This window comes from Balaenoptera acutorostrata, chromosome 12 (assembly GCF_949987535.1).
Source record: "Balaenoptera acutorostrata chromosome 12, mBalAcu1.1, whole genome shotgun sequence".
NCBI lineage: Eukaryota > Metazoa > Chordata > Mammalia > Artiodactyla > Balaenopteridae > Balaenoptera > Balaenoptera acutorostrata.
In genome coordinates, this window is record NC_080075.1 from 12,553,760 (window position 1) to 12,578,624 (window position 24,865).

Sequence of the window (24,865 nt, forward strand, 5' to 3'; positions counted from 1 at the left end):
TTGCAAACCTCTTGAATATACCAAACACCATTGAATTTTACACTTTAAAAGGGTGAATTTTGTAGGATATAAAAAATATCTCAAAGCTGTTTAAAAAGATATTACATCATTTATCTAATATTGATGGACACTTTATATTAGAGTATAGTTGATTTACAATGTTGTGTTAGTTTCAGGTGTACAGCAAAGTGAATCAGTTATACATATATCCACTCTTTTTAAAAAATTTTTATTGGAGTATAGTTGGTTTAAAATGCTGTGTTAAGGACTTCCTTGGTGGTCCAGTGGTTAAGAGTCCGAGCTCCCAAGGCAGGGGGCCCGGGTTCGATCCCTGGTCAGGGAACTAAGCCCATGTGCTGCAACGAAGACCCAGCGCAGCCAAAATAAATTGTAAAAAAAAAAAAAAAAAAAAAAGTAAAAAATAAATAAATAAAATGTGTTAGTTTCTGCTGTACAGCAAAATGAATCAGTTATGCATATACATATATCCACTCTTTTTTAGATTATTTTCCCATATAGGCCATTACAGAGTACTGAGTAGAGTTCCCTGTGCTATATAGTAGGTCCTTATTAGTTATCTATTTTATATATAGCAGTGTGTATATTTCAATCCCAATCTTCCAATTTATCCCTCCCCCTGCCCTTTCACCCCTGGTAACCATAAGATTGTTTTATACATCTGTGACTCTGTTTCTGTTTTGTAAATAAGTTCATTTGTACCATTTTTTTAGATTCCACATACAAGCGATATCATATGATATTTCTCTTTCTCTGACTTACTTCACTCAGTATGACAATCTCTAGGTTGATGGACACTTTGAATGTAACCAGTTTTTTCTAATACAACGCTGCAGGAATGTTCTTGTACATTTGTCTTTATGCCCTAACCTCCTGATGTTTCTACTAGATATAGTGTTTCCAGTCGGTTTATTGGTCATAAGCAGCATACAGCCTTTACTGTGGTAGCCAGTGACCAAAAGTAGAGCGGCCTTTATTTATGGTGCTTAGACCCTTCGAATATCCATAAGAACGAAATTTCATGGAGCCTGCCATGACAGTGTTTACAATCCTACATGGAGAGAGGGTTGGATAACCCTTGTGCTTTTGTGGGGAGAGGGAAGAGTGAGAGAGATGGAAGGAGGGAGTGGATGGAGAACGAAAAGCGAGTCGGCCAGTAACAGCCTCCTGTCGGTTTTTACCTGCTGTCAGAATTTCCTTTCTGGCTTTGCAGAGAGCTTTTCCTCTTGGGACGAACTGGACTGATTATGGTTTGCTTTTGCCCTGTTAGGTGAAGGCATCCTCATCTCCTCGGACGCTGCGGAGCTGCTGGATTTCATAGACAACCAGGGCCAGGTGCACGTGATCCAGAAATACCTCGAGCGCCCGCTGCTTCTGGAGCCAGGTCATCGCAAGTTTGACATCCGGTAATGCTTCCGTGTCTGGAGTTTTTGTTTTACAAATCTGGAAAAACTGCAGTGGTGTGTGATGAGGAGGGTGACATGGACTCTAGGAAAGTATTGGACTTCGTTTAATGTTCCCCGAGTTGAGTGTGGCTGAACAGAACCGAGCTTCTGTTTTTCTTTCACTCTTTCTCTTGTCTTTCTAGAAAATGTTATTGAGATGATGAATTTTCTTTTCTTTTTTTTTTTTTTTAAATATTCTCTTTAATGAAGATGACCTGTGGATCCAAAGAAAGGATATCAGTGTGTGGGGCTTGCTTTACGAAAGAAACAGAGAGTTATCCATAGAACACATAATACAGTCACAGCAGATCATGGGATCCTGCCAAAGAGCATGTCCTCACTTTATTATCAGTGTCCCACTTTTTCAGGTTTTCATGAACACACCTCAGGGGCTTGGACTTTACCTTTCCGAGCAAAGGACCTGCAAGGAGAAGGAGGTTGCATGGTGCTTTCAAAAGCTAAAAGCCCTGCCCCAGCTTGCCCTGAGCCTTACTGTCGTCTCCCCATCCAGGACTCTTTGTCACTTAGGTGCCTTCACATTGACTTGCTGCTTCTCGAACACCAGTGCTGTCAGATCAGCTTCAGCAGAAAGTCTTCTTAAGATTACTGAAAGAGCAAACATGGCAACTGGAGGTTTCATAGATTAACCGTAAAAACCAAGCCACTCAGATCTCTTCGAAATGCTGTATCTTTTGAATGGATCAAAGTCTCCTTGTCAGTTGTGAAATGTTTTCTTTGCCTCGTTATGGTGATAAGCTACTATCTTGGCTAACTGTCATGGCTTGCCTTGTATATTTTTTTTTATTAATTTTTTTTGGAGTATAGTTGCTTTACAATGTTGTTATGGCTTGCCTCGTATAATTTTAGAACATACCTCCTTCCTCTGTTTCCTCCCAGAAAAATCAAGGTGTGGGGATGATATATATAATATGCAGAAACTTTGGGTAACTTGAATATTTTATTGACTTGCAGAAGCTGGGTCTTGGTGGATCATCAGTATAATATCTACCTCTATAGAGAGGGTGTACTTCGGACTGCTTCAGAACCGTATCATGTGGATAATTTCCAAGATAAAACTTGCCATTTGACTAATCACTGCATTCAAAAGGAGTACTCAAAGAACTATGGGAAGTATGAAGAAGGGAATGAAATGTTCTTTGAGGAGTTCAATCGGTACCTAACAAGTGCTTTGAACATCACCCTGGAAAGTAGTATCTTACTACAAATCAAACATATAATAAGGTAACTTATTCATATCTCTTTTGGTTAAATGTGTCTTAAAGGAGCTTTGGGAGTTTGTGCCTTTCAAGGAATTATTCCATTTACATTGTCTAAGAACAAAAATTATTTGTTATATCCCTTTATTATCCTTTTAATATCTATGGGATCTGTAATGCTGTCACTTTTTTAAATCCTTCTGTTGGTAATTACCTCATGTTGGTAATTTATATCTTCTGTCTTTCACTTGGACAGATTGGTTAGACGCTTATCAATTTTATTCATCTCTTCTAAAAGTCAGCTTTTGGCTTTATAGATTTTCTTTGTTGTTTCTGTTTTCAGTTTCTTTGATTTATGTTCTTAATTATTTTCATCCTTCTGCTTTTGGGAGGTTTGATTTGCTTTTCTTTTTCTAGTTTCCTTAAAGTGCAAGGTTAGATCATTGATTGGAGAGATTTAGTTTTTTAAAAAATATAAGCAATTAAGGCCATCAGTTTTCTTATAAGTACTCATTAGCTGCATCCCACAGATTTTGCTATGTCATGTTTTTGTTTTCATTTTATTTTTACTTTTATTTTAAAAAATTTTTATTTTTGGCTGTGTTGGGTCTTTGTTGCTGCACATGGGCTTTCTCTAGTTGCGGCGAGCGGGGGCTACTCTTCTTTGCGGTGCGCGGGCTTCTCATTGTGGTGGCTCCTCTTGTTGTGGAGCATGGGCTCTAGGCGCGTGGGCTTCAGTAGTTGTGGCTCTTGGGCTCTAGAGCACAGGCTCAGTAGTTGGGGCGCACGGGCTTAGTTGCTCTGCAGCATGTGGGATCTTCCCGGACCAGGGCTCGAACCCGTGTCCCCTGCATTGGCAGGTGGATTCTTAACCACCGCGCCACCAGGGAAGCCTGTTTTCATTTTATTAAAATATTTTCTAGTTTCCCTTGTGACTTCATCTTTGACTGGTGTTATTTAGAAATTTTTGCTTAATTGCCAAATATTTGGGGATTTTCCAGGAATTTTAATTTCATTATGGTCAAAGAAAATACTTTGTATGGTTTTACATCCTTAAAATTTGTTAAAGTTTATTTCATGGCCCAGAATATGGTCCATCTTAATGAATGTTCCACATGCACTAAAAATAATGTTTATTCTGCTATAGCTGGGCAGCGTGTTCTATAAATGTGCTTTAGGCAAGGGTGGTTGGTAGTGTTGTTCAAGTCTTTCACATCCTTGATCATTTTCTGTTCTACTTGTTCTGTACATTATTGAAAGGTAAAATATTGAAGTCTCCAAGTATAATTATGGATTTATCTATGTCTCCTTTTAATTTTTTTTTTTAATAAATTTATTTATTTATTTTTTGGCTGCGTTGGGTCTGTGTTGCTGCACATGGCCTTTCTCTAGTTGTCGTGAGCGGGGGCTGCTCTTCATTGCGGTGTGTGGGCTTCTCATTGTGGTGGCTTCTCTTGTTGTGGAGCACAGGCTCTAGGTGCACGGGCTTCAGTAGTTGTGGCACGCAGGCTCTGTAGTTGTGGCGCACGGGCTTAGTTGCTCCGCAGCATGTGGGATCTTCCTGGACCAGGGCTCGAACCCGTGTCCCCTTCATTGGCAGGTGGATTTTTAACCACTGCGCCACCAGGGAAGTCCCTCCTTTTAGTTTTATTAGGTTTTTGCTTTGTACATTTTGAAGATCTGTTGTCAGGTGCATATACATTTAGAATTGTTATCTCTTTGAGGGGAATTGACCTCTTTATCATTTTGTAGTTTCTGTCTTTATCTCTGGTAATATTTCTTATTTTGAAGTATATTTTCTCTGATATTAATATAGCCACTCCAGCTTTCTTTTGATTAATGGTATGTCTCTTTCCATCCCTTAACCCTTCTTCTCTATTCTATTCTATATTTAAAATGGGCTTTTGGTAGACATCGTATCACTGGATTTTGTTTTCTTTTGCTTTTAATCCAATATATCATCTCTGGTTTTGTTTTTTTTTTTGAATTTTTGTATTTTATTTTATTTATTTTTTTATACAGCAGGTTCTTATTAGTCATCAGTTTTATACACATCAGTGTATACATGTCAATCCCAATTGCCCAATTCATCATCATCTCTGTTTTTTAATTGTTATGTTTATACCATTTACATTTAAAGTAGTTACTGACTTGATGGGATTTACGTCTACCATTTTATTATTCGTTGTCTGTCCCTTCTTTTTTGTTTGTTTGTTTTTCATTTCCCTGTTTCCTGCCTTCTTTTGAATTATTTGAACTTTTTTAGAGTTCCATTTTAATTTTTCCATTGAGTATTTGGCTATATCTCTTTGTATTTTTGTTTGTTTGTTTGTTTTAGTGGTTACTCCAGGGTTTATTATATACATACTTAATATACGATAGATTGTCAGGTTGGATTAAAAAAAAAAAGACCAAACTGTATGCTCTCTACAAGAAACCCACTTTAAATATAAAGGGAGAAAAATATTCTTTTACATTTACCCAGATATTTGCAATTTCCTTTGCTCTTCCTTCAGTCCTAAAGTTCCAAGTTTCATTTCCCTTCAGACTTCAGCATTTCTTTTAGAGCACTTCTGCTGGTGATAAGTCCTCTTAATTTTCCATCATCTGAGAATGTCTTTATTTTACCTTATTCCTGAAGGATTTTTTTCACTGGAGTTATACAAATGTAATGTCAAGCAAAAAATTACAAATTGGTCCTGTTCATATAAATTGAAAAACAAGCAAAACTAAGTAATACATTATTTGGAGGAATGTACATATGTGGTAAAAATCTAGAGAGAAACAAAGTAATGATAAACACAAAATTCAAAATAGTGGTTAACTCTGGAGGGGAAGCAGGAGGGACCCAAGGAGGGGGTTTAAAGGTATTGAATTGTAAGTATATGGGTAGTCATTAGTGCTACATATATTTTAAAATCACAAGTCATTATTTTTATTATTTGTATAGTTAATATCCTGTTAGATTTCCCCATACATTTTAACCCTTTATGTTGCTTCTCTTTTTTTCTTGCATTTCCTTGCTTTTGTCTAGAATCATTTTCCTTATTCTTACAAAACTAATTTTTAGTGCTTCTAAAGTAAGGTCTGCTGGTGATGATTTATCTCAGTTTTTATTTATTTGATAATATATTTATCATTTTTTAAAGACATTTGCTCTGAAAAGAAAGATCAGCAATTAACTTTCTTAGCACTTTGAAGGTGTCATACCATTATCTTGTGGCTTCCATCGTTTGTTAGGTCAGCTGAAATCTTAGTATTGCTCTTAATGTATCTTTTCTTTGTTTTTAAGATTCTTTCTTGTTGATTTTATAAATTCTACTATAAGATGGGTATAGTTTTTCTGGTACTTATTCCTGCACAGTTTTCATGGTGCTTCTTGAATCTGTGGCTTGATATCTTTGATCAGTTTTGGAATATTCATGCCATTATCTTTTCAGTTATGGCTTTTGTCCTGGTCCTTCTTTCCTTATGAGTCTCTAATTACATGGATATTAATCCTTTTCACTGTCTCACGTTTCTCCTATGGATTTTGTATGCCATTTTAATCTCTTTTTTCAGCTATTAAAACCTGTTTTTAATAGCTTTTAAAAAGTTAAAAGCTGTTAAACACATCTGAGTTCTTGATTTTAGTTATTGTGCATTTTCATTCTAGAATTTCCATTTGACTCTTTTTTTTAAGATTACAATTCTCTGTGAAATTCTCCTACTTATGGTTTATATTTTCTTGAACATATTAATGGCAATTCTTTAATGTCCTTGTCTGATAACTCCAAATCCTGGATTACCTATAGCAGAGGTCAGCAAACTATACCCTGCGGGCCAAATGTGGCCCACAGCCTGTTTTTGTTTAGCTCATGAACTAAAAATGGTTTTTACATTTTTTAACAGTTGTGAAAAAAATAGAAGAATTTGCAACAGAGACTGTATATAGCCTGCAAAACCTAAAATAATTCTATCTGGCCATTTGTAGAAAAATTCTGCCAACCCCTGACTTACAAGTCTGTTTCTGTTGTCTGTTTTTCCCTCTTGGTCCTGTTTCTTAATATGCCTGGAAATAATTTTGTAATGTTATTATTCATTTATTACAGCATATTAAATCTAGTAAATATTTTTAAATTAAATTAAATTAAATTTTATTTTTTTAATTGAAGTATAGTTGATTTACAATGTTGTGTTAGTTTCAGGTATATAGCAATAGTAAAGATTTCTTTTTTGAGGTATCACATGCAAACAGTAAAGTTCACAAATCTTAAATGCATAGCATAATGAGTTTTTAATTATGCATACATTCACCTAATCATAATGTAAATCAGTATATAAAACATTTACAGCATCCCAAAAGACACCCTTGAGCTCCCTCAAATATATACTCCCTGACAAAGATAGCCACTCTTCTGACTTTTAATGCCATAGATTCCTTTTGCTTGTTCTTAAACTTTATGTAAATGGAACTATACTATATTTCTTGTTTTGTGTTCAGCTTTTTTCAATATCGTTTCTATGTCGTATTCCATTGTGTGAATGTTCCGCAGTTTATCCCTTCTGGAGTTGATGGACCTCTGGGTTTTCCTCTTATATTTTAGACCTGTAATCTATCTGAATTGTTATATGTCAAGTGTCATGTTTTTCCACAAGTATATCCTATTGACCCCAGGTCACTAGTACATATGACTGTCCTTTCCCCACTGCGTTTTGGTGTGCCTTTGTTATAAATCAGGTGGCCGTTTATGTGAGAGTCTCTTCCTGGGATCTCTATTCTGTTCCGTGGTCTGTTTATCTGCCCTGTCGTTACCACCCTGTCATGATGACTGAGCCTTTTTCCTTAATGTATTCTTACACAGAGTCTAGCAGAATAATTACGGGGCTCAGAGTTCCATTTCTTCAGGGATTATATGTGGTTAGAATTCTGACACCAGATAAGTCAAGTATACTGAAGAAAGAATTCATATTTTAGGCAAAAGATTTATTTGATATTTGCTATACCCCCTCCTCCTCATTGTTCTGTGCACTTCAGAGAGTGTTGCTACTTTGGTGCTATTAACGCACCTCACGGCTCTCATGTTCTTTTTTTCCCCAGCTAGCTTCCCCCAAACTTCCCACTCCAGCTGAAAAAAAAAGATGTACTATATAAAGTCTCTGATGATGAAAAAAAATTCTTTAAAGTGAATTATTAACTCCCAGCAGATAAAAAAATATTTCGTTTTGATTTGGTTCTGGCTTTCAGTTTTTCCTATAAGTGTTGGAGTGTAATGTTTCTTTCAATTTTTATCCTTCAGTATTGTTGGTTTTTTTTTTTTTTATCATGAGCACCTATTAAATTAAAATTTTTTTCTTAATTATATTTTAAAGGGCATTTTAATAAAAACAAAAGTTAAGGGTATTCTCTCGTAGAATAGAGATGAAATATAGAAAAAAAATGTGATATGTGGCTTGCAGGTTAGAGATGAATGGGAGAAGAAATTTTTATTCCAATTGGTTCTTAAGTGACTAACTGTCCAAAGTGATTTTTAAAGGTTTAAACACATCTATAGAAAATTTTTCCTCTTTGAGAAAAAAGGAAGGAAACTGATGCTTGGGGTGGAGGGAGGTTGAGGGGAGCAAGACCCTGGTGCCAAGTTCACAGAAGCCTCAGTTTTTCTTTTAAAGTCATAAGCCAAAAGCTACTTATAGGGCTTCCCTGGTGGCACAGTGGTTGAGAATCTGCCTGCCAATGCAGGGGACACGGGTTCGAGCCCTGGTCTGGGAAGATCCCCCATGCCACGGAGCAACTAGGCCCATGAGCCACAACTACTGAGCCTGCGTGTCTGGAGCCTGTGCTCCGCAACAAGAGAGGCCGCGATAGTGAGAGGCCCGCGCACCGCGATGAGGAGTGGCCCCCACTTGCCGCAACTAGAGAAAGCCCTCGCACAGAAACGAAGACCCAACACAGCCAAAAATTAATTAATTAATTTAAAAAAAAAAAGCTACTTATAAGGACACATCTTTTTTTTTTTCTTTTTGGCCACACGGCACGTGGGATCTTAGTTCCCCGACCAGGGATCAAACCCGCGCCCTCTGCATTGGAAGTGCGGAGTCTTAACCACTGGACCGCCAGCGAACTCCCCTTCTATTTCTTCTTCTTCTTCTTTTTTTTTTTTTTTTTTTTTTTTTTTTTTAAGGACACATCTTTTTCCTTCTAAGTATACAGCTGTGTAGAAGGACAGCTATCTCTGGTAATCTTAGAGTCATCATAACATATATTGCATTTACTAAGGTAAATATTTTGCCCCAACATCTAGTTGAGGGAAAAATCAGTGAAGAGCTTCATAAAACAGAAATGGCGTAGGTTTTTTCTGGGATGGTTGTACTAGATAACAGTTCTTTATTATTCATAAACAATAGATTCATGATTATCATAATTAATGATAAATTCATAAAATATGCTTACATTTATTAGATGCTTCCTAGCTACCAGAAGTCATGCCAAGTTCCTTATGTAATTATGTCATTGAACCATCTCAGCACTGGGAGTAAGTATTATTTTTACCCCAACTTTACAGACAGTGAAGTCAACACTTGGCTTAAAGAGGTTAAAAAAGTTGTCCGAGCTTCTGGCTTCAGCAGCCTGACCTCAGGCATCATGTACTTTTTCATTATGTCTCTGAGATTCACTTTCAACTTTTCTGTGTCACTAAAATCCTCCAATTTTTGCAAACAGTAGTTGATCCTAATAATCATGCTATTCTGTATTTCGATGTCTTGTTTCATTATATAAAGCTTTAAAAGCAACTATTTGGCACTTGAACTGGAGCTAGTGAAAGAAATGAATGAAGTCAGCATTCTTTTTGCAAATTCTGCTCATCACTAAATGGTGGTCCATTTTTTTAATATGGCAAAAATACGTAGAAATGTTTTGCTTATTATAAACAAATGTTGGAGGAGTCCACATTTGTAGGGACCACGGTGACTCAGCACTTGCTGGGAAAGCAGCCACTACTTGTAAGAACAAGAGTGATGGCAGAGTTTTCTAACAAATAAGTCACATCATCTTGAATAATCTATTGGTAATACATTTTAAAAAAGAGAATTAAGCCAAAGCCTAATTTTCATCAGCACATTCGATGTAAAATCATCCAAGCACCTCTCCCACTGGTCCTTCTCCCTGGACCACCCCACCCTCAGTGAGCTCCCCCTCTGCCCTGCAGGAGCTGCCTCATGAGCGTGGAGCCCGCCATCAGCACCCGACACCTCCCTTACCAGAGCTTCCAGCTCTTCGGCTTCGACTTCATGGTGGATGAGGAGCTGAAGGTCTGGCTCATTGAGGTCAACGGCGCCCCTGCTTGTGCTCAGTAAGCCTGAACACCACTGGGTTTTTGTCTGTTTGTTTGTTTTTAATCTAAAATGAGATTTACTGCATTTCATGCAGTTTGAAGTCCATGCAGCAGAGGAGACTAGCACAATTTTTAATGCATTTAAAAATAAAATTTAAAATGGGGGGGGTGGGAGGCAAATACACAAAGTTCTAGTCTCCTTGAGTCCCTGGAAGAGAAGGGTTTGGGTTAAAACACGTGGGAAGTTAGTTCTGCAGGGGGAATAGTCTGTCTTGGCAAGGTGGTGAGCTCCTGTTACCTGGGTGTCCAACCACTGACCCTTTGAGTGCCGTCAAGGAGGCTGTACCAACGACGGGAGGGCTTTGGGGGGGACCCCGGCCAGCAGGGGGCTTTGCTGAGTCATTTCTTATCCCTTTTCCTCCCTGTATGTGTTGAGCACTTAGCACGTGTGGGTGGTGGATGCTGTGAGAGTTCTAAACAAAGCTAGTAATACCAGCAGAGACCCTCTCTTGTGACAAGGTGATGAGTCAGCCGCGTCCTGTGAGTCAGGGAGAAAGTGATGACCAAGCAGTTCAGAGGCTCCCTGGGCAGCAAGTGGTCTGAGAAGGTACCATGGACATGGTGGAGCTGAGGCTGGGGTGTAAGAGGAGAGTGTCATGTGCGCTAAGGGGGAGGGAGCCCAGAATCCAGTGGGACCTTGCTCTGGGCCAGGCTCTAGGGGAGACGCACTGATGAACAGACCCTGCCCTCGGGGAACTTCTGTTCCTCCTGGGAGGAGCCTGGCTGCAGCGTGGCACGAGTGTCGGGGGGTAAGGAAAGGGGAGGGTGAAAAGGTGAGTTGGGGCCCCACTGTGGGAGGCCTTACGTGTAAGGGAGTCATTTGGACTTCGTCCTCAAAGGCTGTTGGTTCTTCTGAGGATCCACATTCATTAGTGTCAAGACCCTTTCACGGTTCCCCACGTCCACGTCTTGGAGAAATTGAGGTGATCTTCCGACGGCGTAGGCAAAAGGCCTGCACCTCCAAGGGGTGGTGTTAACACGTAAGCAGTTCTGTCATTTGCCTCCTGCTTCGTGGCTGCGACCTGGCAGGTGGGATTCCGTCTCATTCATCCGTGCCTGCAGCTAACGAATACTTGTTAGATACCCCTAACCCGCCAGGCCCCAGATTGGGCTCTGGGTCACTGTCGTGAGCAGAGAGACCCAGGCCCCGCCCTTAGTGGAGGGAGACTGGCTGAGACAAAGGACGAGACAAATATAGATTACAAACTGGGACACACCCTTTCGTAGGGTAAAAGATGTTAGAAGGTAATATAATTGAGCAGAAAGTCCCCTTGGGAGGTGATGTTTGGAACCGAGATCTGAAGGAGAAAGGAAAGTTAAGGAGACCGGGGTGGAGGAGAGCAGAAAGTTTCACATCCTCTCTTCACCAAGTCCACAGGGGTGTCCGTCTTCTCTTGTCCGTCTTGTCGGAGGTTTGTCCCTTCCTTGTGCTCTGGACCCGATCCCCTCCCTCCAGGCAAGAGGATGGGATGAGGATGCCTTCCTCATCTGCTTTCTCCCTCTTTGCTGCATCGTTCCCACCAGCATGTGGTGCTCAGCAGATTTCCCCAGCGATTGAGAAAAACCCTCCTCTGATGCCACGTCCTGCTCCTGTGACCACCCCCTCCCCATTCCCTTCACAGCCACACTTCTGGAGAAGCCACATGTGCACACGCTGTCTCCTTGTCCTCTGTCCGCATCCACGCTCTGATCCACTCCAGGCTGGCTTCCATCCCAGCCGCTGCACAGAAACTGTTCTTTCCAGGTCCCCAGCCAAGTCCATATTGCACTCCAGGATTTTAAAACCAGCAAATGACGTTGCAACCCGGAGTTCCCGGCCAGTATCTGCACCTGTCTTCCCGGCGTCCTGCAAGGATGTGTGTGGATGTCCAGTAGGCAACCCCCCCCCAGCCCCGAGTCGCCCATCTCACTGAATGTCCAGCCCCCCTCTTTCCAGGTGCTGAGCCCGAGACCCTGCCCCCGCCTTTCCATTACCCTCAGGTTCTGTCCCGGTCAGTTCTGCTTCCAGCCTCGCCAGCCCTCTGCGCCCCCTGCCCGCTGCCCTTGCTCTCCCAAACACCGTCCTCCACCTTCGCTTTTGCAGAGAGCCTGCTGACTGGGTCCCCGCTCGTGCTCTTGCCCCAGTGGAGTCCGTTCTCCCCTGAGCAGCCAGATAAACGGAAACCAGGCCCTGCTGTTCTCTAGCCTTCCCCTTGCGCCTGGGACGGAAACCTGCCTCCCCTCCGCCTGCACGGCTACTGCCCCCCGCCTGCCTCTCCAGCCTCACCCAGAGCGTTGTTTCCCTGATGACGCTTACCTGCTGTGGGGCCTTTGGCTTGCTCTTACCCTCCCCCCCGACCCAGTCTTACCAGGGCTGCTCCTACTCTGTCAAAACAGCATCTCCAGGAAGCCTTCCCTGAATAATCCCATCTTTTTTAAATAATTTATTTTATTGAAGTATAGTTGATTTACAATGTTATGTTAATTTCTGCTGTGCAGCAAAGTGATCCAGTTATACATATATAGACATTCTTTTTCATATTATTTTCCATTATGGCTTATCCCAGGATATTGAATATAGTTCCCTGTGCTCTACAGTAGGACCTTGTTGTTTATGCATTCTATATATACCAGTTTGCATCTGCTAACCCCAAACTCCCAATCCATCCCTCCCTCCCCCCCTCCCCTTGGCAACCACAAGTCTTGAACAATCCTATCTTTGATTTTCTCCAGCCAGAGCCTTTGTAGTTTACTTCGTTACACTAATTGCCGTCAAATCAACCCATGTGTGTTTTCTTTACAGAATGTATGCACCGTGAGGGCAGTAGCCTTGTTTTTCTTGTTCTCCTTGGAGTCCCAGCACCTCGCACCGTGCCTGGCACTTCCTAGTCTGCAAATAGTCGTTGGATGGACATAGTGTGTGTTCCTGGTTAACACTCTTACTCACCTGACTCAGTACTTGCTTAGGTTTTATTTACAGAGACATCTTTCTATCGTCCTAATACTCCCTAATGACATTGGTGCTTCAATGCATAGAGTTTATTTATCAGTAGGCCCAAACTTACACATCAGCCAGGATGGGGTTTCAGGGAGCAGGGAGGTTCTGTTTGCTTACTGTGAAGAGCTTTGGGAATGTTTAAATGGCAGCTTTAAGTGTTTAAAGACAAGGATGCCATCATGTCTTGATGGTGAATCAAGGACCAGAATCTAAAATGCAGTCAGGCATTCAAGGATACAAGGTAAGAAAGTAATAAAATAATCCCACTGTCTTGCGGGCGAAAGTGATTCTGTTTCAGTTTATTCCTGAAGCTTATGAGATGTTCACTAAGCATTTTTTCTCCAGGGTAGCTCTTTGATTCCAAGCATAAATTATCCTAGGTCAAGATACAGGTAATCTGGTGCAGGTCCTCATAACTGAACACTTTCCGTAGAGGTTGGACCCTTTATTTACCATTGGTCTTAAGGGCTTTGGCTCAAGGGTGGACCTCCGTCTCTGGATTGGAAAAGGTGAATTTGCCTCTTTTGTTCCGCGTAAGGATTGAAGGCTAGGGAGGGCAGAGAAACAGCAACTTCTTAGTTCATTTGGAGTGTCGAGTAATGGCTTTGACCTCTTTCCCCAACAGTAGCACCCACCCACCTGGTGGAAACTCACCTGCTTTCTGAGGTGCTTTGCAGGATCAGGTCATGCTGGAGCCCAGCAGAGGCCTCTGGTGATAAACCCCTGGGCATCAGGGTTCACTGTCCTCTCTGGGCTCCATCTCACCAGCTCCCACACAGCCACTCACTGCCTGTTGGATTCCCTTGGTTCAGGGTCCTGATGCGAGCAGTGGGGTCCAGGGAAAGAGCGGGGATTTTAGGAACATGTAAAAATGAGTGTCCTCAAGGAGTCGACTGGAGGAGGGAGACAGACACTGCCCAGTTAATTATTATATGAATCATACTGTGTTACAGTTGCTGTAATAGAAAAGAAACAGATTCCATCTTTTTTTTTTTTTTTGGCCGAGCCTCATGGATTGTGGGATCTTAGTTCCCCGACCAGGGATTGAACCCAGGCCCTCGGCAGTGAAAGCGTGGAGTCCCAACCACTGGACCACTGGGAAAGGCCCTCAGATTCTATCTTTTAGGTGCATGATTTTGAGTGGGGAGTGTTCTTGGGTCCTTGCTTCCTAAAGGATGAACGGGGGGAGAGGGTCGATGGAGACGATGACATGATGGCGTAGTCAAAGGAAAGTCTTTTTTTTTTTAATAAATAAATAAATATATTTATTTATTTATTTTTGGCTGTGTTGGGTCTTCGTTGCAGTGCGCGGGCTTCTCATTGCAGTGGCTTCTCTTGTTGCGGAGCACGGGCTCTAGGTGCATGGGCTTCAGTAGTTGTGGCACGTGGGCTCAGTAGTTGTGGCTCGCGGGCTCTAGAGCTCAGGCTCAGTAGTTGTGGCACATGGGCTTAGTTGCTCCGCGGCATGTGGGATCCTCCTGGACCAGGGCTCGAACCCGTGTCCCCTGCATTGGCAGGCAGATTCTTAACCACTACACCACCGGGGAAGTCCCGGAAAGTCTTTATTCAGGAGCCACAGTTTCCATTGTTGTGTACATGTTAAAATAGGACTTACTCATCTTGCCGTATGAAAACGAGCAGGATGTTCAAAGGCCCACTCTTGCCTGTATGTCAGGTACCTCCTACACCAGGAATACCGAAGATATGAGTTGACCAGGTTGAAGCTGCGTCCTCCCCTCACCCCAGCATCCCCTTTGGGAAATGCCTTCCCGAGGTGGCTAATGACAAGCATCATGAAACACCAAACACGGTGTATTTGTATTTTGACGGTTGTGGCTCTTGGTGACTTGCCGAGTCCCCAGTTTAGTAGCCGCTATCACTCCCTTGCAGGCCTCCTGGTCACTATCCCTTCAGAAGTGGGAGGCTGAGTGGTGTGGCCACACCAAACTGTTGAAAATGGGACTTGATTCATAGACAGAAGGGGCAGAGGCTGGGGGACTGTGGAGAGGGGAGAGAGGGAAGAACAGACATCCAGCAGGAAAGATGAAGGTCAGCTGGCAGTTAGGACATCCTGAGACAGACAATGGAAGCATGGCTTTGCATGTGCTTTCTTCCCAGAGGGCCTTACAAGAGGTTAGAACATACAAGTTCCAGCTTCAAGGGCAGTAGAAGGGGATGGGGGGTGGGAGAAAGTTTCTGTGATGGGGAGGATGATAGCAGAGATTTGCCATTGCATCAGGAGGGATGGGAATTCGGTTGTGAAGATTTCCTACCTGATGGAGATTGGGACATAGCATCTTCTGGAAATCAGGGCAGTAAAGACCTCTGTTCCTCTAGGTCGAGCTGGCCGGGGCTCCTACCCTTGGCTCCAGCCACCTGGATTCCAAGTGTGTCTTGAGTGAGTTGGGAAGGCACATCAGGTCTAGAGCATCATCCCAAATGTGGGTTTTCTCTTTGGACCATATGTCTCTGGTTTTTCCCTGTGTTAGAGACAGTCCTGAGAGAGCTGGCTCTGGGGCCTCATGTGCTGCCATGTGAAACGGGTGAAAATCCTATAGGCAATAAGTGAGTGGGGAGCTAGAGGGCCTCATCACTCCTCTGAAGAGGCTGGATGGGAGGTTTTCCTCCTTAGCTTTTCTGCTATGGTGGTTCCATTGCCTCTGGCTGAAGTCCAGACCCCTGCACGTGGCGTCAGAACCCTGCACGGCCTGGCCCCTGCCTTGTCCCTAGCCTCGCACTGCAATGGTCCAGTTCCCCAGATGCCCTGAGTTCTCTCTCCTCAGTGGGTACCACTCCTTCCATTTGCACTGCCCCTCTTCTCTCCCGCCCAAGTTTCTCTTTCTCCCTCCCCTCCTTTCTGTCCGCATCTCTCCCTCGTTGTTTGTGTCCGGCTCCCCCTCCTTCATCCTGTTTCCTATCCCATCATCCATTCTCTGTCCGACGTGATTCCCTCTGCGGGTCTCGGCTGAGCTGTCACTGCGGGGAGTCTTTCCTGAAGGCCCGTCAGCCACACTGCGTGGGCGCTTTCCCTGGGGAGAGCCTGCGCCTCCAGGTGTCCCCCCCCAGACAGGCAAGACGGCCCCCGTTCTCTTTGGAATTGCCTGTCTTCCCTGCAGTTCAAGTCGGAGCAGGAGTCGTCTTGTCTGTTCACCTGCAAGACCTTCCAGAAATATCTGTTGAGTGGCTGCTTTCTCTTCCTGCAGTACCTCCTGCAGGATTTGTATGATCAGCAGACACCAGTCTTAGAAACGTGAGGTGGAATTTCTAGGGCAGATCCTGGTGAAAAAAGCGTTGACTTTTCGCTTGCGCTTTGATGAGCCTCCTCAGTAATAGCTCTCTGAACCCGTTTCAGGAAGCTCTATGCCGAGCTGTGCCAGGGCATTGTGGACATAGCCATCGCCAGCCTCTTCCCGCCCCCCGACTCGGAGCAGCAGCCGTCCCAGCCGGCCGCCTTCATCAAGCTGTGACCGAGGGAGGTGCTCGAAGCTGCCTCGGAGGAAGCACGAGGGGGCCCTGCCCCGGGGGAAGGAGAAGTGTCCGAATTGCTCGTCATCACGCCAAACAGGAGGAAGAGAGACAACCCGCAGAGACATGCTGGAAGAAGAAAAGGCAGCTTCCCCGAGGAGTGGTTGGTTGCCCAGGGGTTCCCAGGTGGAGCTCTTGGCACTGCTACTGAGATTCGAAAACTGCAGCAAATTTCGCCAATGGGAGAGCAGAATATTCTTCTGAGGGGCAAAAACAGGGATGTGGTTATTTTACGCTCTCATCCTTTGAAAAATCTGATTTATATCCTAAGGTAGTGCTGTGAGCAGCGCCTCTCCTGCCCGGGGTGGCAGCCGTTGGATCTGGTTGGGGTCTGTCCACCTGCTGCATTAGTGCCTTAGCTCTGTGCCCAGCTACAGCCTCCTGTCTGGGGCAGGGGCGGGATGTGAGAGCACTTGGGAGGTTGCCAATGTGTCCCCCACTAGTCCCACAGGCATCTGGACAAGCGCGCACCAACTGTCCTGGGCACTGGGCTCTGCGGATGCTGCCTCGCCATCAGGGGGCTTGCTCGTCCTGGTCCTGATGGCATCTGGCTGGTCACTGGCCAGGGTTGGCGTGGGCTGGGCACCGAACAGCAAACGCTGCTCTCAGTCTGCTCTCTGCATGTTTTAGAAACCAAGCAGCAAGTTTGCTGCAAACCCGTAAGCATCCAATAAGCATGAGAGAGGAAAAAACATAATGTCCTGCTTTACTTAATAGTTGCGTGGGCGGGGAGTCTTTGAAATATGATTCTCAGTTCTCTTTGTTTTAACCAGAATTCTACATGCCCTTTGGCCAAGTTCCCTTTCATTCTGTTTTTTTGGGGGGATTTAACTTTTGTAAAAACCCTTCCAGGGGTCAGGAGAGGGTAGAATTCCCCTCCCCTCCACCCCAGGGGGCTCCTCCCCATTTTGTTTTTCTTGCTCTTCTAGCACCTTCTGTGGGAGCTGGACAGGCAGGTTTTGTTCCAGGGAAGATTCTCCGTCTGCTGTGCCTCTCGACATCACAGAGAGGCTCTGAATCAGTGTGCGTCTCGCCTGAGTGGGAGAGTCTCTTAAAATGGGGAAGATGCGGTTTCAGAGCCGCACTCAGCATCTCTTAAGTCAGCAGAGGTTAACGGTGTCCTGTTAGATGTAGTTTCTATGCACGGGATCGACGAATTTTCTGCAGACTTTCCAGGAGGCCATGTCACTAGCGAGAGGAAGCCCCATATGCCATCTGTGTCCAGTGTAAGATGAGTGAACGGTGTGCTGGGAATCACAGCAGACCCACTGAACAGGCTCCCTCCTCCCCAGGACGCGGCAGGGTCTTCCCTCTGGCACGTGTGTGCTCCGTTATTCGTCTCTACTTGGCACGAGAAAACAGTTCTGCAGCAAGGGGAGACGACTTTTTTTACATAGAGAAGAAAAAGCAACACCTCAAACATGATGAGATGTGCGAGCTTACAGTGAAAAAAGGAATCAGGATGGAAATGATTCAATGGATGCAGCAGTGCGTGTGGGATGTGAAAGTGTTATGTCCGGGCTGAAGTGGAGGAAGGGCCAGCTGGCTCGGCCCTCCCGGGTGTTTGGAATTACAAAATAAACGTGCGGGCGGTTACCCAGAATATATAGATAATGAAGTTTCCATCCAGAGCAAAATAAGACAGTGTTAAAGGGAACTGTGAAGGCCCAGCACAGCTGATGGGTTAGTGCTGGGGGCTTCTGAGCAGATCGTGGTGAGGTGCACACCTACGTAGAAGGTGTAGGGTGATGGGGAAAGCCTGGAGGTGTTTGTAGTGCTATCACGTGCGAACGCAGATTTGTAATGATCTTTTGGACCTGAATTGCAGGGACATTCGAGAATTTTCTCTTACGGTGTCTCTTACGGTGACAGAGCTAAGAATCCAGGTGTAGGAAGTCTGTGGATCTTGATGGATTTTCTAAGAAACCTGAATCAATAGCAATATATGTGAGGGAAGGAAGGCTTTAAAGAGAAAATTCTGCTTCATTCCTCGCATGGTTTCAAATAAGTATCTATTTTATGCATTTATTTCTGATCAGGTGGAATGGTTGACTCAGAACTGTTCCGTATCCTTCCATGATATCCGTGACACAGGTGGTCGTGCCTCGCCCCCAGTCAGTCTTCATACCTGTAGTCTGTGTTCGTGTCTCCAGTTGCTGGGGAAGGAGGTGGTGTTTTTTGGAGGTGTCGATTCTGATCTGGACTCTGTCGTTGGCTGCACAGCATCAGAGGAGCCCGTGAACCTCTCTGTGCCTTAGTTTCTTATCTCACGGAAGAGCTCGTTGCCTGACCCAGCGACTACCTCAAGGGCATTTAGTGAGGACACATGAGATTAGGAAGGCTGGAGAACCTCTAGTACCAAGGTTCTCAATGCTGGCTATTTGCTGGAATCACTTGGGAAGCTTTTAAAGAATGTTGGTGTCCACACCTTCCCCCTCCCACACCCCTGACCCATTAAGTCAGAACCTCAGGCATCAGCATGCTTTGAGATGCCTTGAACCACTGCTTGAGAAGGAAGGACAAACACATTATTACCTTGGAAGAAACAGATAAGGTTTAGGGCTTTTTAAAAAATTCGTTTTAGAAGGCTAGGCATTCCTTTAAGAATGACCGGATGCTGACGTGATACAGCGAGTGCCGTCCAAGCAGGTTTTTCTTTGCTCCCCGTCACAGCCTTTGGAAACTCAGCTGTGCTTTCATCTACTTAAACAGTTCGTGAAGCCTTGTCAGCAAATATAAACAGACATGAATTTATAAATCTGCTAAATATGTGTTAAGATTATAAATGAATTATTGAGAGAAAAATCCCCTCCCCTCCCTCTGGACTCCCGTGGTAACTATAAACTCCACTTCCCCAGGACGTGGAAGTGCCTCAGTGTCTGTCTGATGCAGTGGAGCAGGTGCTGGTGAACTTACCAGCTGACGTGATGTTTCACGAGTGCCTCAGGGTGATCATCCCAGACTTGGGACATCTGGTAGTGCTGGAAATGGATGGGATCCACAGGACCCGCAAGCAGCAGGGATGCTACAGAGGGTGTTGCCATTAAGAATTGAAGTCGTGTCAAGCAGGGGTGCATCCAGCCCTGCTGTGGGTGGTGGGGACTCTGCCAGAGAAGACTAGATGCCAGAGTGGGTCCCCACAGCACATGGGTGCCATGGAGAAAACTATCCTTGATCCTGGACACAGAATCTGTACCTAAGAGGAAATGACTTCTGAAACGTGGCGATTTTATGAATGTTTAAAATGCCTGGAGCATTAAAGGAATCATATTTCAAGCGTTTCTTTGCCCTTTGGTTCTGTCATCTTATTGTGAGTGTTGACTGTCCTAGGATATCACTGGTTATTTGAATGCATGATTCTGTTACCCAGAGGTAGGCATACTTTTTCTATAAAGGACCAGGTAGTAAATATTCTAGGCTTTGCAAGCCAAACTGGTTCTCCTTTGCATATTCTTCTTTTTTTCCCCCGACTCTTAAAAAATATTAAAACAAAGCCAAAAAAACTTAGCACACAGGCCATATGAAAACAAGCACGTATGTGGCCATTGTTTGCTGACCCCAGAATGCTACTCAATACGTAAGCCAACAGATTGTCCTTTGAAACTGTGATGAGCTGCTCCAGGGTGAAGCATTGAAACAATTTCAGCTGCCAAAATCCAGTCCATCATGTCTCACATGTCATGTGTATTGTCTGAATCATGCTGCAGATTGTGAGGTGAGACCCCTGGTTGTGAAGGAGTTATGTGTGCTTTAAACATGGAGGTAGAGGGGCTTCTGAAGTGAGCTTCCTTCCCCAAATAGCTAGAAATTCAAGAAGTCCTTACTAAGACTTCACTAAGGACTTCTATGTAAGTCCCCATCTTAGGGCTTATTTTATGTGACCTGTCTCAGAGTGTGCCCAGTGTGAGCAGCCTTTTCCCTAGGTGCATTTGTTAAAAATAATCAGCAGCAATTGTTTAACATCTCAACTTACTGAGATGGCTTTAGCAGCTGGAACAAAGAAGCTGCTGACCAAAAAATTTAGAAGGGAAAGATGGGGAATGAGATGTCCATAAAACGTTTTGAAGTTTCAACATATTCCTAAAAATACGGAAGGCCACACACAGGTGTAGGGCTGTGTACATGCCCAGGGGAGACCTGAATTCCCTCAGCTTTCACCTCTGTCTGACTAGGAGGATCTGCACAAGCAGGAAGTGAAGACTAAGGCAGAGCTGTAAACTGCCTGCCTGAGCATGAAAGCATGCCCAACACACACACACACACAGACATGCACACAGTCCTGTGACAAAGACTGGGAGATGTACTGGTTCTAAGCATATGAGGAAAGCTCTGTTCAATCATTAGTTGACCACTAAGCTAACTGAGCAGAGACTTCAGTGGCCACACACTAAAGAATACAAGCTTTACAGAATTAGTTCAGAAAAGTCACTAAATAAAGAACAACAACAAGAAACCCTGGAGAGGGAAGAGTGTCTGGTTTCCAAAGTTGTCCCATCGTATTATTTAAAATTTCCAATTTTCTACACAAATTATCGGGACATGCAAAGAAAAAAGAAAGTATGGCCCATAGAAGGAACAGTCAATAGAAACCATACCTGAAGAAGCCCAGGCATTGGACTTAATACATAAAGACTTTAATTCAGCTATTTAAAATATGTTTAAAGAACTAAAGGAGAGGGGCTTCCCTGGTGGCGCAGTGGTTGAGAATCTGCCTGCTAATGCAGGGGACATGGGTTCCAGCCCTGGTCTGGGAAGATCCCACATGCCGCGGAGCAACTAGGCCCGTGAGCCATAACTACTGAACCTGCGCGTTTGGAGCCTGCGCGTTTGGAGCCTGTGCTCCGCAACAACAGAGGCCGTGATAGTGAGACGCCTGCGCACCGCGATGAAGAGTGGCCCCCACTTGCCACAACTAGAGAAAGCCCTTGCACAGAAACGAAGACCCAACACAGCCAAAAAATAAAAATAAATAAATAAATTGAAAAAAATTACAAAAAAAAAAAAAAGAACTAAAGGAGACAGAATGATGTGTCACCAGAGAGACAATATCATTAAAGAGAGAAATTGTTTTTAAAATAGAACAAAGTAGAAATTTTGGCATTGAAAAGTATGATAATGCAAATGAAAAATTCAGTAGAGGTGTTCAAAAGCAGGTTTGAGCTGGCAAAAGAAGGAATCAGTGAATCTGAATTCAATTGAGATCATCCAGTCTGAGGAACAGAAAGAAAAATGAATGAATAAAAAAATGAACAGAACTCCACAAACATGTATGTACACCAACATATACGTAACAGGAATCCTAAAAGAAAGGAGGGAGAGAGAAGGGGGCAGAAAACAAATTGGAAGGAGTAGTGGTCAAAAACTTTCCCACTTTGATGAAAACCATTAAAATGCATCCAAGAGGTTCAATAAACTAAGTAGGATACATTCAAAGAGATCCACACCAAGACACATTAACCACTAAGAAAATAACTTTAAATATATAGTAAAAAGGACAAGGGAACTAAAATATTACACTAGAAAATATATATTTAACAAGAAAAGGCAGTAGTGAAGGGATGGGGAGGTAAGAGGCATTTAGAAAGCAAATAGCACAATGCAGACACAAATCCTAACATCAGTAATTTCATTAAATGTAAATGAATTAAACACTCCAATCAAAAGGCAGAGATTGGCAACATGGATCAAAAAAAAAAAAAAAAACAAAAGCAAAAAACCATGATCAAACTCTGTGCTATCTACAAGAGACATACTTTGATTCAAAGACACAAACAGGTGAAAGTAAAAGGATGGGAAAAAATATACATACCATGCAAGCAGTAACTCAAAAGAGAGCTTAGGTGGCCATACTAATATTAGACAAAATAGGCTTTAAGAAAAAAAATTATTACAGGCAAAGAAAGACACTTTATAATGATAAAAAGATCAATCCATCAGGAGATATAACAATTATAAACAAATGCACCTAGCAACGGAGTCCCAAGATACATGAAGCAAAAACTGGCAGAACTAAAGAGAGAAATAGACAATTCAACAGTAATAATTGGAGCTTTCAATTTTCCATTTTCAATAATGGATAGATGATCAACAAGAACATAGAAAACAGTGTAAACCAACTAGACCTAACAAGTATCTATAGAACACTCCACCCAACAATAGCAAAATATACATTTTTCTGAACTGCACATGGAACTTTCTCAGGAATAAACCATATGCTACACCATAAAGCCTCAGTGAATTAAAAATGATTGGAATCAAACTACATATGTTCTGTGAACAAAATGAAATAAAACTAGAAATCATTAACAAATCTGGGAAAATCACAAGTATGTAGAAGTTAAAAATGCCAAAGGAAAGAAGTCACAAGGGAAATTAGAAAGTACTTTGAGAGAAATGAAAATGAAAACACAACACAGCTTCCCTGGTGGCACAGTGGTTAAGAATCCATCTGCCAATGCAGGGGACACGGGTTCAAGCCCCGGTCTGGGAAGATCCCACATGCTGTGGAGCAACTAAGCCCGTGTGCCACAACTACTGAGCCTGCACCCTAAAGCCTGCAAGCCATAACTACTGAGCCTGCGTGCTGCAACTACTAAAGCCCGTGTGCCTAGAGCCCGTGCTGTGCAACAAGAGAAGACATTGCAATGAGAAGCCCACCCACTGCAACGAAGAGTAGCCCCCGCTCACCGCAACTAGAGAAAGCCCACACGCAGCAATGAAGACCTAACACAGCCAATAAATAAATAAATAAATAAAAAAGAAAGAAAACACAACATACCAAAACTTACGGAAAGCAGTTAAAGCCATGCCTAAAGGAAAATTTATATCTTTAAATGACTATATTGTGAAAAGATCTCAAATCGGTAACCTAACCTTCCACCTTAAGAAACTAGAAAAAGAACAAGCTAAATCCAAAGTAAGTAGAAAGAAATAATACAGATTAGAGTGGAAATAAATGAAATAGAGAATAGAAAAACAATAGATAAGATCAATGAGACCAAAAGCTGGCGCTTTGAAAGATCAACTAAATTGACTAACCTTTAGCTAGACTGACCAAGAAAAAATAAGGAATGAAAGAGGGACATTACTACAGCACAAATAGAAAGGATTATGGGGGAATCCGATGAACAATAATATGCCAACAAATTAGGTAACATATGAAAGGGGCACATTCCTAGAAAGACACAAAACTGATGAAACTAACTCAAGAAGATAAATTCTGAATAGACCTAACAGGAGATTGAATTAATAATAAATAATATTTTCACAGGGAAAAGCCCAGGACCAGATAGCTTCACTGGTAAATTCTACCAAATGTTTAAAGAGGAATTAACACCAATCGTTCACAAACTCTTCCAAAATATAGAAGAGGAGGGGACACTTTCCAACTCATCCTATAAGGTCACTATTAATACTTTAATACCAAAACCAGACAAAGACATCACAAGAAAAGCAAGCAACAGACCAATATCTCTTAGGAATAGAAATGAAAAAATCTTCAACAAAATACTAACAAACCAAATCCAGCAACATATAAAAAGGATTATAGATCTTCCTTGACTTATGATGGGTTATGTCCCAGTAAACCCACTGTAAGTTGAAAATACCATAAGTCAAAAATGCATTTAATACACCTTACCTACCAAACATCATAGCTTAGCCTAGTCTACTTTAAATGCACTCAGAACACTTACATTGGCCTACAGTTGGGCAAAATCATCTAACACAAAGCCTATTTTATAATAAAGTGCTGACTATCTCATGTAATTTATTCAATACTGTAGTGAGAGTGAAAAATGGAATGGCTGTCTGGGTATAGAATGGTTATAAGGGTATTGGTTGTTTACCCTTGTGATCGCTTGGCTGACTGAGAGCTTCAGCTCACTACTGCTCCCCGGTATCATGAGAGAGTACCATACTTCATATCGCTATCCCGAGAAAAGATCAAAATTCAAAATTTGAAGTAAGTTTTCTCATGAATGTGTATCGCTTTTGCACCACTGTAAAGTTGAAAAATCATAAGTCGAACCATTGTAAGTTGGGGACTGTCTGTATATACTATTGTATACACCATGATCAAGTAGAATCTATCCTAAAAAGTCTACATTCATTTAACACACAAAATTCAATCAATATAATCATTTTTTATAGAACAAAAGATAAAAGCCACATGATCATATCAATATACACAGAAAAAGCATTTGACAAAACAACACTTTCTTTGTAAAAACACTCAAAAAACTAGGAATGAAATGGGAACTTCCTCAATTTGATAAAAGGCATCTTTGGAAAAACCCACAGCCTACATCA

The 24,865-nt window shown here is 42.7% G+C and overlaps 1 protein-coding gene across 3 annotated transcripts in view; it reads left to right on the forward strand.

The window, feature by feature from the left end:
* TTL (tubulin tyrosine ligase) overlaps positions 1-19,834 on the forward strand; it is a 38,667-nt gene extending 18,833 nt beyond the window's left edge. Inside the window, exons 4-7 of one of the 3 annotated variants that reach the window (XM_057558315.1) lie at positions 1,289-1,424; positions 2,436-2,705; positions 9,120-9,192; positions 9,868-9,998. In XM_057558315.1, the coding sequence (XP_057414298.1) occupies positions 1,289-1,424; positions 2,436-2,705; positions 9,120-9,162 (449 nt within the window). In that variant the 3' untranslated portion in view covers positions 9,163-9,192; positions 9,868-9,998. Of the gene's footprint in view, positions 1-1,288; positions 1,425-2,435; positions 2,706-9,119; positions 9,193-9,867; positions 10,012-16,382 lie in introns of those variants that run through there. The other 2 variants (XM_057558313.1, XM_057558314.1) reach the window with 2 other exon arrangements.
* The last annotated feature ends 5,031 nt before the right edge of the window (positions 19,835-24,865 follow it).